General features: G+C 38.4%; 1 protein-coding gene and 1 pseudogene across 2 annotated transcripts; one reads left to right on the top strand and one right to left on the bottom strand.

Annotated features, from left to right (window-relative positions):
* Positions 1–2,578: 2,578 nt before the first annotated feature.
* On the top strand, positions 2,579–4,433 carry LOC103936408 (transcription factor bHLH93). Of its 2 annotated transcripts, none has more exons than XM_009346243.3 (4): positions 2,579–3,359; positions 3,617–3,787; positions 3,861–4,028; positions 4,116–4,433. In XM_009346243.3, exons 1-4 carry the CDS (start codon positions 2,652–2,654, stop codon positions 4,200–4,202), a joined length of 1,134 nt encoding a protein of 377 aa, XP_009344518.1. In that variant the 5' UTR covers positions 2,579–2,651; the 3' UTR covers positions 4,203–4,433. The 2 variants fall into 2 exon arrangements, with proteins under 2 accessions (XP_009344518.1, XP_048426598.1); XM_048570641.1 differs by having other exon boundaries at positions 2,672–3,359; positions 4,149–4,433.
* A 1,000-nt stretch (positions 4,434–5,433) lies between these two features.
* Positions 5,434–11,391, bottom strand: LOC103936407 (annotated as a pseudogene).
* Positions 11,392–13,303: the final 1,912 nt, after the last annotated feature.

The raw sequence follows: 13,303 nt of genomic DNA, 5'->3' as shown, positions 1-13,303 counted from the left end.
GAGCCTGTCGAAACACCCCCGAATCCCACGTAACTTCAGATTCCTCTAGGACATATCGTTCATTCCCTAGATTGGCAATTGGCTTGGGGCATGGGAGAGGACCGAACCTTTCAGAAACCCTTTGATCATTGACCTTCGAGCTTATATGGATGGGGTTCTCTCGACGTTGCCTCAGGAAGTCCCGACAGTCACGATAAACGGCTTTTGATCCTTCTACTCCTTCTGCAAGAAGGTGCCTTCCTCCACTTCTACTGCTTCGGGTCAAAGCAGCTGGGTCGAAAGAGGTCTCATGTTGATCAACACCTTGATGAGTAACTCACTCCCCATTAGGGATATCCATGTTGAAGGCAGGTGATCCCCCGTGTTAGGGGGCACCTAGGTGGTGGTTGACTTCCCCGGGGGCGATGAGTTCGTGTGTTTGAGTATGCCTATCTTCATGGAGCATTCCGAAGAGCTTTTCATACTGCTCCTGGAGGATCTCATTCTTTATCGCTATCTTGTTGTTCTGAGCCTCTAGCTCATCAACTTTAGCCTGAAGAGCAAACCTCTATCGTTCCTTCTTTCGTTGCTTTGCACTAAGTGCGAAGGGGGTGTCGTTCTGCATGCTGTGGCTCCCTTCACTCCCCATGTTGGAGAGGGGTGCCTGGTCGAAAGAAAGTGTGCGAATGGTGGAAACCAGCTTGACAAAGCTGGAGAGAGTAGGAATAAGTGCAATTCCCACAGACGGCACCAAATGTTGATGCAGAAAATCAGCGAGGACTTTGGTACAACAAAAAGTGTCAAATTTGTGATTTTCGCTAGGTTACTCCGGTCATTAATGTGGATAAGTATGTAAATGAATAGAGATAGGGAAGCAAACAACACAAGATGTACGTGGTTCACCCAGATTGGCTACATCCACGGGGTAAAGGAGTTCTCATTAGTTTTGAAGGGTTTACACAAATACATAAGTTCAAGCTCTCTTTTAGTGAGTTCTAGTGAATAGTTTAGTACAAATGACATTAGGGATTATTTTGGGAGAATGATCCCCTTTTATAGAAGAGAGTTTCTAACTTTGTTCTGACATCGACACGTGTTGCGCTGTGATTGGCCTCTGATACCGACATGTGTCGTGTTGTGATTGGCCTCCTGGTTGGAGGAAAAGTCTTATGGGTCCTTGACGGTATGTTGTTGACCAGTGCTTAGTAGTTTCGGGATTGGTCAAGTATGGTACAAACAAGATCTTTTATAAAGGAGTTCCTCCTTAATCCTTAAAGAGCCAAGTCTTTCTCTTTGTGAAAAATAAAATAAAAAATAAAAAACACTTTCTTTGTTGTATCCAATCCAATCATACCAAAAGAGCCAACAAATGTTAAAATATTAAAGTGAAATTATCTCCCCTCTTTTTTTCCTTCACTTTATTCGCTTTTTATTTGAACGGTCATAATTAAATCATATCAATATTTTATATTATTTTTTTATAAAGAAAGAAAGATAAAATAAAAAATGCGAGAAGTAGAGAGAAAAGGGTAAGGGAACACGAGGGCACTAAGAACTTATTATGGGGTGTGCTATCCACATATCACTTTTTACTTTTTACATATTTTGTTAATTTTTGTCTGTTGATCTTCTTTAATTCATCCGATTCGATGGCTGAAAATTAAAATGATGTGTGAAAAATAAAAAAAGAATATGTGGATATCACACTCCCTATATTTATTTTCGCAAGACGTGTGCGCATGCAAACCTTGTTTCCTGTTTCCTTGATTATTCCTTAAGCCAGGACATGATAGATAGTTAATTAGGTTACTTGCACTAATCACATAGAACAAATTGAACAAATAGACAAATTAAATTGTTAATTTCAATTAGGGACAATTATGCGTATTTATCCATGACAAGTTACGCGTATCGGCATGTTCATCCAGTCCTATTGAGAACTTATAGAAAAATAAACGCCTGACAATCTGATGCTAATGCATCCTTTTTCGGATCAGACAGATTTGTGGGCCAAACTTTTGGATTTTTAAATTATAAATTTGTCTGATTATTATTTCGATGAAAAGGACATAAATTCACCTTGAGATTTGAGTTGGTGAGAGAGAAAGAGAATGAAGAGAGTAAAAAGCAGATTCCATTTCAATCTTTAGGGCTATAGCTTTAGCCCTATGTAATGCATTATATTTTTATAATGCATTCTGGTGTGTAAAGTTTACGCGTAACTTGTTATTATTTGAAGTTATCAATAAAATGTCATGCGTAGAAGATTTATTCATAATTTTATAAGTCTGTTTCACAATAACATTATTTTTAAAAGACATATGTAGCTTGGTGTTATTAGTAGTCCACAACGTCACGGTAGTGGCAAGTTCGACCCATGACAATCTCTCCTTGATGTGAAATGAGTGTATATATATACACACACATATACATATATATAGACACACGTATCCAATTTAAAGGGATTTTTATTTTAAGGGAAATTAATTATGAAATTCACTTTATATCAATTCAAATATTTCGTTTATTTGCCTAGTTACACCTAATAAGATATTACCTAATTCAAAATCGTTGGAGACATTTAATTAAGTGCAAAAAATTGCCAACGTTGTGTGTATATATCTATATGTGCGTGTGTGTGTATACTTTCAACTTTTAAGTGCAACTAGTTCATGTTCTTAAGCCTCTTCTCTAGATTTCCTAGTAACTATTCCTTGAGCAGTGTGGAGAGAGAGATGGAGCTTAGCGAACATGGTTTCTTAGAGGAACTGCTACTCGCTCCAAGAAGAGACAGTTGGAGCAGCTTCAACTCTGGATTGAATGAGTTATTTCCCATCAATGGATGGAGTTTAGATTCCTTTGAAGAGAACCCAGTTCTGGTTTCCTCACTTAATCCTCAATTTGTTGGATTCTCCACACAATCAAGCTTTGAAGAATGCCCCTTCACCACCACCACTACTGCCTCCTCCTCCTCCTACCCTTTTGTTGTTGATGGGCTCTGTGCAGTCCCAGAGATCAATGGCACTACTACCCCTCCTCCATTTCCACCACCAGGTCATCAAGATTACCCTCCAATGGTGGAAGATGAAGAGTTTGGTAATTTTCTTGGGAGCGAAAACCACAGCAGCTGCTTGGAGTTGGAAGAAAGCAAGAACAATGATAATCTCAGTACTTGCAAAGTTGAGATGGACCAGCAAGCAGCAGATCATCACATTATTCCTTCAGCTTTTACCATGGGATTGTGTGGTGAAAAGAGAAGCAGTAAGTCTAAGAAGTTAGAAGGGCAGCCTTCAAAGAATCTTATGGCAGAGAGAAGAAGAAGGAAGCGCTTGAATGACCGCCTTTCCATGCTCAGATCAATTGTCCCAAAGATTAGCAAGGTGATCCAACTTTTCCATTTGTCCAAGTTTCAATCTTCTTTTTATTTTTATGTTTTAAAATGGTGGCATTTCATTGTTTTTGTTGTTTCAATCATGTTAACTTTCTGAAAGATGGAGAGCGTGAAAATCACTAACTAAACTTTACTTTTTATCTGCTTCTGATGCTGCGCAAATTCTCCCTACAAGTTTTGACAATTTGTGTGAATTACTATTTGGTAAAGATTAATTGAAGGCTTAATAAATGTGAAAAATGGCAGATGGACAGAACATCTATACTTGGAGACACAATAGATTATATGAAAGAGCTTTTGGAAAGGATCAATAAGTTGCAAGAAGAAGGAACTGAAGAGGGTACCAATCAAATCAGCTTATTGGGCACCTCCAAGGACCTAAACTCAAGTGAGGTACAAGTCAGAAATTCCCCAAAGGTAAAATCAATTACTTCAATCTCTCTCTCTCTCTCTCTCTCTCTCTCTAACTTTTGCCTCATTGGATATACAGTTTGATGTGGAGATGAGAGATGGCGATACCAGGATAGACATATGCTGTGCAGCCAAGCCAGGACTGCTGCTGTCAACAGTGAACACTATAGAAGCATTAGGGCTTGAGATTAAACAGTGTGTTATAAGTTGCTTCAATGATTTTTCAATGCAAGCTTCATGTTCTGAGGTTTGTCCGCAACTTTATTTTTTTACAATTAAAATCCACTAATCTTTGGTTTTTAATAATTAATCAAGTGTTTCTAATGATATTTAGGGAGCTGAGCAGATAAATTTGTTAAGTCCTCAGGATATAAAGCAAGCATTGTTCAGAAATGCAGGATATGGAGGAAGATGTTTGTAGGAACAAGGGATGCAAATTGCAAAAGGAAAAAGGGGTTGCTTAGAATTAAGGTGTGGATCTAGGACTTAGGAGGGAGATGGATTCTGACATGACTCCATGAGATTTTCCAAATAATATTTGTCTATTTTCCAATAATTATGCATTTATCAAATGATCCATCTTGCAGCCTATTCTGTATTATCTACTCAATTTGAGGTATATATATCTTTCAATTTAGGGGATTTTCTCGTATTGCATCGGTGTGACATCTGTGGTGGTTGGATCTTTTGACCGCTGTATCATTGGCCGCACATGTAACGCTCCATTCATCATGTTTGTCATACATCATAGCATAGTAAAACTTTCGCTAATTAAGGCACATGTGAACAATTCTTGTCTTCTTGACCAAAGAATATGCGAAGAATATCTAAAGCGCCAGCAATGATAAAACTACACAGAAGCCACAGCAACCTTAAGAATTCCATTCACCAACACACAAAAAACATATCTTGCTCACAGGGTGTCATCAAATATTCTTTTCCATCATGTCCAAGGCTTAAGGCCAAAACATTTGGGTTTTTTTCTTTCGCTAGACATAATGTTGTGACGAAATGCTGGTACATGTTGAACAAGTTAACAAAGGATTCGGATTCGGATCATTTGCTTGGATTTTTGTATGCCGGGATCTGCTTCACATCCCTTCGATTGCCTTAATCGGACGCAATCCCTTACTTCCAATCAAACTAACCAGGGTTCGTTTCGTCGGTATGAGTGTCATGATAAGGACAATGTTTTCTCAACAATTTTTGTTTTGAACGTGCAATTTAGATTCACAGGTTGAAATTCACTATCATACAAGGGCAAACCTTCTTAGAATGACAAAGATTAGCAGAATTGAAGCCCAAATTGACGCAAAAATACACAAAATCAGATTGATATGCTTAAGTTAGTCAAATATTAGCCGACATATCTCAACCTTCACTGTCTTCCATTCTGTTATATGTGTTAGCTAAACTAAAAATTAGATGATACTTACAAGTATTTAGTACAATCTCCGTCTAACGACTAGATATGGACTCCTAGTAGAAATACAGAGTCACATGAATTATACCTGGCAATAAGATGGTAATTGTGCTAAATACCTGTAACTATTGTTGTCATTCTCGAATTTTAAATGCATAGCAGAACTTCAAAATTTACAGAACTTGGATATGAATTTTAAACGAATTGCACGAGGATATGAAACAAATAATGAAATCATCCAAGAACTTGGATTATGATTAGAAAGAAAAAAAAAGGAAAATATTTCACAGAATTAATAACTTTCCAAATATGGATGATAGACTACAACAGTACAGGTTCTGAAGTCAGCAATTGCAGAAAAATAATGCTACATCTCTGTTCATATGGTACATTTTTAAGGAAAAGAGAAGAGTTGCACTTCTAAGTATCATCTTCACCTTCCTCATCATCACTTACAATGCTATCATCGTCGAAATCAGAAGAGTCGCCGGCGACATTGGCCTGCAGATGTTGGAGTTTATTGATAGCATCTCTTGCACCAGAAACCAGGGCAATTTTTGCAGTTTTACCACATCCACTTCATCAATTCCAGAAGTGGATTGTTGAGTGCATGTAGATGCAGCTTTTCTCTTTGCTTCCCTGGTATGTTATTGATCAATATATTTCTCATGCCAGACCTTGTTTCGGACCTGCTTCAGTTCCGGGGGGCTAACGAGAGGTCTGCCACATAAGCTACTAAATCTCGACAGTGGCTTCTTACGACCTGAAGATCTTTGACTACGGTTTTGAAGAATTCCCTTTTTTACCTGTAAATTCTTTGGGGTAGAAGGTATAACACTCGCTTGACTCTCGGTAGATGAACCTAGACTGAGCTCAAGCACTGAAAATAGATCTCCCTCGTAATCTTGGTACACTTGCTGATGTTTTTGTAACAACTTTCGGACAGTTTTCTGGGCAAGATGACTCCTCTGTTTACCGCAAGCTGGCCTTTTAGACTTTGGCTCAGTGGGTTTAAGCAGTTTACTTGCAGAGAGTGAAAACTGTCCAAAGGGAGACAAATTTGTTAATGTGTTTGCCTTCGACCGGGTACGAGTTTGAGGTGGAGTTCTATGCTCCGAGTGGACTCTATCAAAGCACTCCTGTGCAGATTTTCCAGGCACCTGAGATCAATTTGTAGGTAACATAAGTTACCGTCGGTATATGCATGTCAAAGAACGATACATAGTTACTGTCTCAAGAACCAATGCAATGAGGCCGCTAAATGCTCAAGGAACTTTAAAACAAAGCATTGATTCATGGCTAAAAGCTTCACTGGCAGTTAACTATTCAAACAAGTAACTGTTCAGGATAGAATAATGGAGTGAAATATGCAGTTGGTTGTAAGTAACGAAAGGTTAAGTTTAAAAAGCTTTTCAAACTTTGGAACATGAACAACTATTAAGGTTATCCATGCAAAATTAAAGGTTGAATGTAATCCCTATCTCATATTTGTATCATGTAGCAGAAGAACATTAAGATTTTACAAGTGAATCAAATGGAAACGAACGCAATGTCAGTCTGACAGCTATCCTTAATTTTATGAATTTACTGCTCCTACTAAACACTTTGCTGCAAGTAATATGGTTTTTGTTATGAAAAATTAAATGGAGTGTTCAAAGTTCAAACAACAGAATGATGCTTTAACAGCCAAAGAAAAAACAACTTAAGGAGAACCAATAAGGTGAAAACCATGTTAAGCAACATCAAAAGATTGGTTACAAAAGAATCCTTTCCGCAACGAAAACTAACCCATTGCCGAAGTTAATCAATAAGAAATATTTGGTTGAAAGAGAAATGCCCATGATTATCAAGAGTGTGGCAACCATAGAAACTTAAAATTCCTTTTAGCATTCGGGCTAATTTAAACGTATCTTACGGTTACCAAGAGTCATTCTATTTGGTTCTTAGAGAATCTTATTGACCTTGTCTTTTAGCTTTTAAAGAGTTTTCTGGCCTTTAATAAATAATAAGTCTTCAGCATTTTCAAGTCTTTTTGGTTCGATGTATGACGTCTATAAATTTTATTGAAAGGCTTTGTTACCTTGATATCTCCATGCACCTTTCTCCTCTTTACTTTTCTCCATCTCTCAAATTTCTCAGAAACTATACACAACAACAACAACAAAGCTTTTTCCCACTAAGTGGGGTCGGTTATATTTTTAGAACGCCATTGCGCTCGGTTTTGTGTCACTTCTTCCGTTAGATCCAAGTACTCTAAGTCTTTTCTTAGAGTTTCTTCCAAAGTCTTCATAGGTCTTCCTCTACCCCTTCGGCCCTAAACCTCTGTCCCGTAATCACATCTTCTAACTGGAGCATCAATAGGCCTTCGTTTCACATATCCAAACCACTGTAACCGATTTTCTCTCATCTTTCCTTCAATTTCGGCTACTCCTACTTTACCTGGGATATCCTCATTCCTAATGTGTGCCCACACATCCAACAAAGCATTTTCATCTCCACTACACCCATTTCATGTACGTGTTGATGCTTCACCGCCCAACATTTCGTGCCATAAAGCATTGCTGGCCTTATTGCAGTCCTATAAAATTTTCCCTTAAGCTTCAGTGGCATACGACGATCACACAACAAGTTGGATGCACTCTTCCACTTCATCCATCCAGCTTGTATTCTATGGTTGAGGTCTTCATCCAACTCTCCGTTCTGTTGCAAGATAGATCCTAGGTAGCAGTTGCTCTTTAGCACTTCCTCATCTCCAATCCTCACCTCTAACTCATTTGAGCCTCTGTTTGCACTGAACTTGCACTCCATATACTTTGTCTTTGACCGACTTAGGCGAAGACCTTAGATTCCAACACTTCTCTCCAAAGGTTAAACTTCGCATTTACTCCTTCCTGAGTTTCATCTATCAACACTATATCGTCTACGAAAAGCATACACCAAGGAATATCATCTTGAATATGTCCCTTTAACTCATCCATTACCGATGCAAAAAGGTAAGGACTTCAAGATGAGCCTTGATGTAACCCTATAGTTATGGGAAAGCTTTCGGTTTGTCCTTCGTTAGTTCTTACGGCAGTCCTTACTCCATCATACATATCCTTTATAGCTTGAATATATGCTACTCGTACTCCTTTCTTCTCTAAAATCCTCCAAAGAATGTCTCTTGGGACCCTATCATACGCCTTTTCCAAATCTATAAAGACCATGTGCAAATCCTTTTTCATATCTCTATATCTTTCCATCGATCTTTGTAAGAGATAGATTGCCTCCACGGTTGAGCGCCCTAGCATGAACCCAAATTGGTTGTCCGAGACCTGTGTCTCTTGCCTCAGTCTATGCTCAATTACTCTCTCCCAGAGGTTAGAGCTTCATTGTATGACTCATTAACTTAATACCCCTAGCTAGAGAGGGAGAAGTAGTTGTACTCAAAAACTATAGTAACCTAAAAAATTTCTCCTTGGTTTGTACTTGTACTATGTCATTTGAAAAATAACCTTTTGCCTAGAGACTTTGTAGCTATTATTGTTATCAGTTTTTTCATTCGAGAAAATTTTGGTCATCAAACTCTCAAGCAAGAGAAGAAAGCTATGATGTGCCAAAACAAGGAATATCGAATAGGGTCATCTTCTTGGCTAGTCCTTACCCAACAGAAGTTATGGTTCTTAGCGAACACAGGCATTCTTCTATCAGCTTGAGTCTCATGTTTGTATTACCGTCAAATATTAAAAACCCCAAGTGCTTGGGTCAACAGGGTATGTGCTTAGGTCAACTGAGATAAAAAACTTCATACCAAGTCATTCTCAAAAGCCATACCTAAAGTTCGGTTCTTAGTAAGCCCAATTTTAGCCTATCACCAGTACAATCTTTCCTGACAATTAAGAGGACTATTAGTCTATCAACCAGGCCTATCACCTACTTGCATAATCATAAGCCTTCATAAAATATCATAAACAAAACCTTCTCAGGCTAGTAATATTGTTGAGTTCTATAAGGTGAACTACCGTATCAGCTCCAAACTATATATCTGAAATATCCAAAACCGCACCGAATTTGAGAAGAACTGCTTAAGACCAGTTCCCAGTATGTAACCAAACTTACCTGCATTGTCACTCATTAGGAAAAGCAATGCATCATCTACCCCTATCTTAAAACTCCTCATTTCGAAAGTTAGAATGATGTTTTGTTCCACAATTGAACTACATGAATTTCAGACAGTATAATATCTTTCCCTCTGCTCTTTTGGCTTTTAGTTGAATTAGATAACAAAAGACTTGCTGAGATAAAAATAAAAACAAGATGTGTACATCCAGTCCCATTATATCAACAAAACATAGGAGTAATTGTCAATGACTCAAAGACACACAAAAAAATTAGTACTCTTTTTCAATTTAATTTTAATATTAAGAGGCTAAATTCTACTTCTGATCCCTATAGTGTAGGACTGACTCTACTTTAATCTTACAGTTCTGATGTCCACACTCCTCTTTGATCCCGATAATGTAGGACTAACTCCATTTTCACCTTGTAATTGGTAAGTTTTGAATGTTGTCCACAGTATACATTTCCATCACATTCGTTAAGAAAACGATCAAAAGGGGAAGATAATTTCTTCATCGTGGTGTGGTGTGGTTCTATGTTGCTGTCACATTAGTTTTCCCAACTTAGCAAATACAGGGGAACATCCTTTTCATCAAACAACGAGGAAATGTAATTTTGATCATACTAAACACTTTAGCAAACTATAAGGTTACTTCTTTAAATTAAACTACAGAAACCGAACAATTGGGCATAACATAATTCAATCTTCTTATAGCTAGTAATATGAAACAAAACTAAGCAGCTTGACATGAAAACAAGATTTTCAGATTTTCAGAATTTAAGGATCATAGAAGGAATAGCAACACACCAGTTTAGAAACCTTCTTCCAGAAGAAGGGTGCTGGCTTCGTTATCAAATAAGCTTTCTGCAATACCAGTTCTTGTTCCTTTGTCCACCCTTGAACAACCCCCAACACCTTCTTCCTCCCTCTTCCCCCCTTCCTCCTCCCTCTTTCTCTTCCTCCTAACCGTGCTTCTTTATTTCCACCGTCTATCTCTTGCATTTTGCACTTTTTCATAACTCTTTTTGATGAATCAATACGAGCTCCATCTTTTCCAACGCTTGAGAACTCATCTTTCTTCAATGACCTTTTTTTCCACTCTTAGATCGAGAACCAGTTGCCTTATCAGTGCATTAATCCACAACAGATTGCTCAATACACAACTTGACAGATTTTGTTAGACAATTTTTTGACCCAAAATTGAAATTTCCGCAATTACCCGTCCCATTTTCCAATTCGCCCAATTTCTTCGAGATTTTCTTTGGGGGACCCTTACCTTCATGGACGAGGATGAGCTGCTTGTTCAAAATCCTTGAAGAACGTCTAAGACTCTGAAACCCCTCAACCCCATTGTTCAATCTCAGACATCTTCTCAACCTATAGTGGGATTCACTCGATTTCTTAGAGCTGAGTGGGACACTCGAATGACGTACGACACGGTTGCTTCTGGCTGTGGGTTTGGGGGTTTTCGGATTTTCAGACTCCGCAGCACTCTTTTCCCAGCGAACAAGTCTCTGACTTTTCCAGAGAATCGCCGTGGACAGCTCTACTTCTTGAGTTTTCTGGGGTTGAAGAAATATGGGAGATCTTCGGACAGTTATGCTCTGTTATGCTGTCTTGACTACGAAGGCTCTCACAGGCATTTTCGCAAACACTTGGTTGGGCTTTCTTTTCATAAAAGAGACTTTTTTTTCAGAGGGAAGAGAATTTGAAATTCAAACCTTTACCCTGTTCGACAATCGTCGATAGAAATCGTTTTCATAAAGTATTCAATGAAAATAAAAATACTTTAACCTGTTTGGCAGGTTTAGTCCGAACCTCATTGTCTCATTACGAATTCACTCAACAGTCGTCGCTCGAGTCCATGTCCACTTCATCGAGTCCAAGGCCACGCTCTCCTTCTCTCTCTCTCTCTCTCTCTCTCTCTCTCTCTCTCTCTCTCTCTCTCTTTCTCTCTCTCTCTCTCGCTACCCATCCAGGTCACTCTCTCCTCATCGGATAAACTGGGCTTATCCGGTAAGTCGACAAGTATTAAAAAAGAGTGGGTTGGAAACAAGAAACCTTAAACCGATCCGACCAAGTTCTACTTTACAATTCATTCTCTTCCGGGCATGATTTGACAACAACAAATGTTTGAGATTTTAAGTAAGAACTTGTTTTGATGAAATTAATTTTGAATTTCAATGTTGGAAGAAGTACTAGAATATTTGTTTTTTGCATAAAGTACTTAAAGTGCTTTTCTATGATCTAATTGGATTTTTACTACGGATTAGTTTCAAAAATATTTTCACCAAAAGAGCTTTCAATCATTCTAAAAGCAATTCCAAACAAGTCGTAAGTATCCTTTAGTTAAATCCTAACCATTTATTTGTAAAAAAACATGTGGGAGAAAAATTACCGCCTACTTTACTACCCCTCAAATTATCTAAAATTTTGACTTTGCTATCTTTCTTTTTTTTGGTCAAATGGTAAAATTCATTACCAAGGAAGACAAATACAATAAAGGCCCACACACAGGTTAATTACAATAAAAGAAAAGGCCAAAAACACACAAAAGACAAAGCCACAAGGCAAGCCTTGGAGCCCAACCCACAAAAAACAACATTACAAGAGAACCTAAAAAAACTACTATTCATGTAACTGCAATCGTCGTCGCCATCACTAGAAAACGCACTATCCGATGCCTCCCAAGAGCACCTTGGATTACGCCATCAAGAATTCCAGAAGTGGTGAAGAACAAAGTTGCCACATCCTCCAAGCACCATCTCAAGTACTGCCACCATGAAACCAAAGAAGCATGCAGGAAGACATAACCCACGAGCAACAACGCCAGTAAAGGCGAACATCAGGAATGACCAACAAGAGACAACATGGGTGGTGGTGCAAACACCCAAGCCAAAGCTCTACACACCCTCCCATAGATCCGTGACAAATCACGAAAAACAGAGATAGTACCCGAATGGAATTAAGAATGGGCCGAGAAATGATGGAAGGGGATGATGGAGATGTTGAAGGGGAATGGGTTGGGGAGGATGAAGGAAAATGAGGATTAGGAATTAGAGCTCAAAATGGTAAGATTAAAGGCCAAAAGAGAAAAGGGAAGAGAAGATAATGAAAGGCAGGGACGAGGAAAATTGCAAGCTATAAAAAAAGCAAAGAAATAAAGAAGAGACAAAAGAGGCATGCGACTGCCACCGACCCTAGTAGCAGCTAGGGACAGCAGCGATGCAGAGCGATGGAACTGAAGACTACTCACACAAGGCGATGAGAAATACTCTCACAAAATGATAGGAGATCTCTCATAGGAGGAGAGAGACTTTGCTATCTTTTTTTGTCTCACTATCATATACTCAAACTATAGTTCTCTAATCACTTTCATGCCTCTGTTAGTTGGACTATTAATTCTTCTGTTAACGATGATGTGGTGGTAACAGAATTCATATATCCCTCCCTTATCAGGGTTTAGCCTGAGTCCAAGAACTTTGACGACGTAAGTAAGCTCCAATGAAAGAATATTGGAAGGAAAACATACTTCAAATAGGAACTTGTTCCTATTCAGTAGTCAAGAATTCTTGACTGCATCGAGCTGGAACAATCTATTCTTCTGAATACCTTAATTCAACACCAATTTTCTGCTGTTACCATATAGTATTCATCTCTAATCGGTGATAAATAAAGCATTCATACCTTTCATTTTATCTCTCAAAACGGGCTTTCTAGAGACACTCAATAAACAATTTTTGAATGATATGCTAAGGATCCTATAAGTCCAACATCGATTCCTTCAAATATGTCAATGGAGAAATGCATCCAGAGTGAATGTGGTTGATATCTAGTATACAAAAACTAGCAGTTCGCCTCCTTTTGGGCCCATATAACTCAATTTTCATCCATGAACTATTTTTTGCTTGATCCAAGAGTTTCGATGACATTGAAATGCCCAAGATCCTGTCCAGATGGAGCAAAATGCAAATCGAGCCTTGATTTTTGCCACAACTAT

This window comes from the organism of the source record quoted next, unplaced genomic scaffold (genome assembly GCF_019419815.1).
Source record: "Pyrus x bretschneideri cultivar Hongxiangsu unplaced genomic scaffold, Pyrus_bretschneideri_v1 Contig102, whole genome shotgun sequence".
In the NCBI taxonomy this organism is placed as follows: Eukaryota; Viridiplantae; Streptophyta; class Magnoliopsida; order Rosales; family Rosaceae; genus Pyrus; species Pyrus x bretschneideri.
The sequence above is the reverse complement of the archived record's forward strand: the minus strand, read 5'-3'. Positions and strand labels throughout refer to the sequence as shown.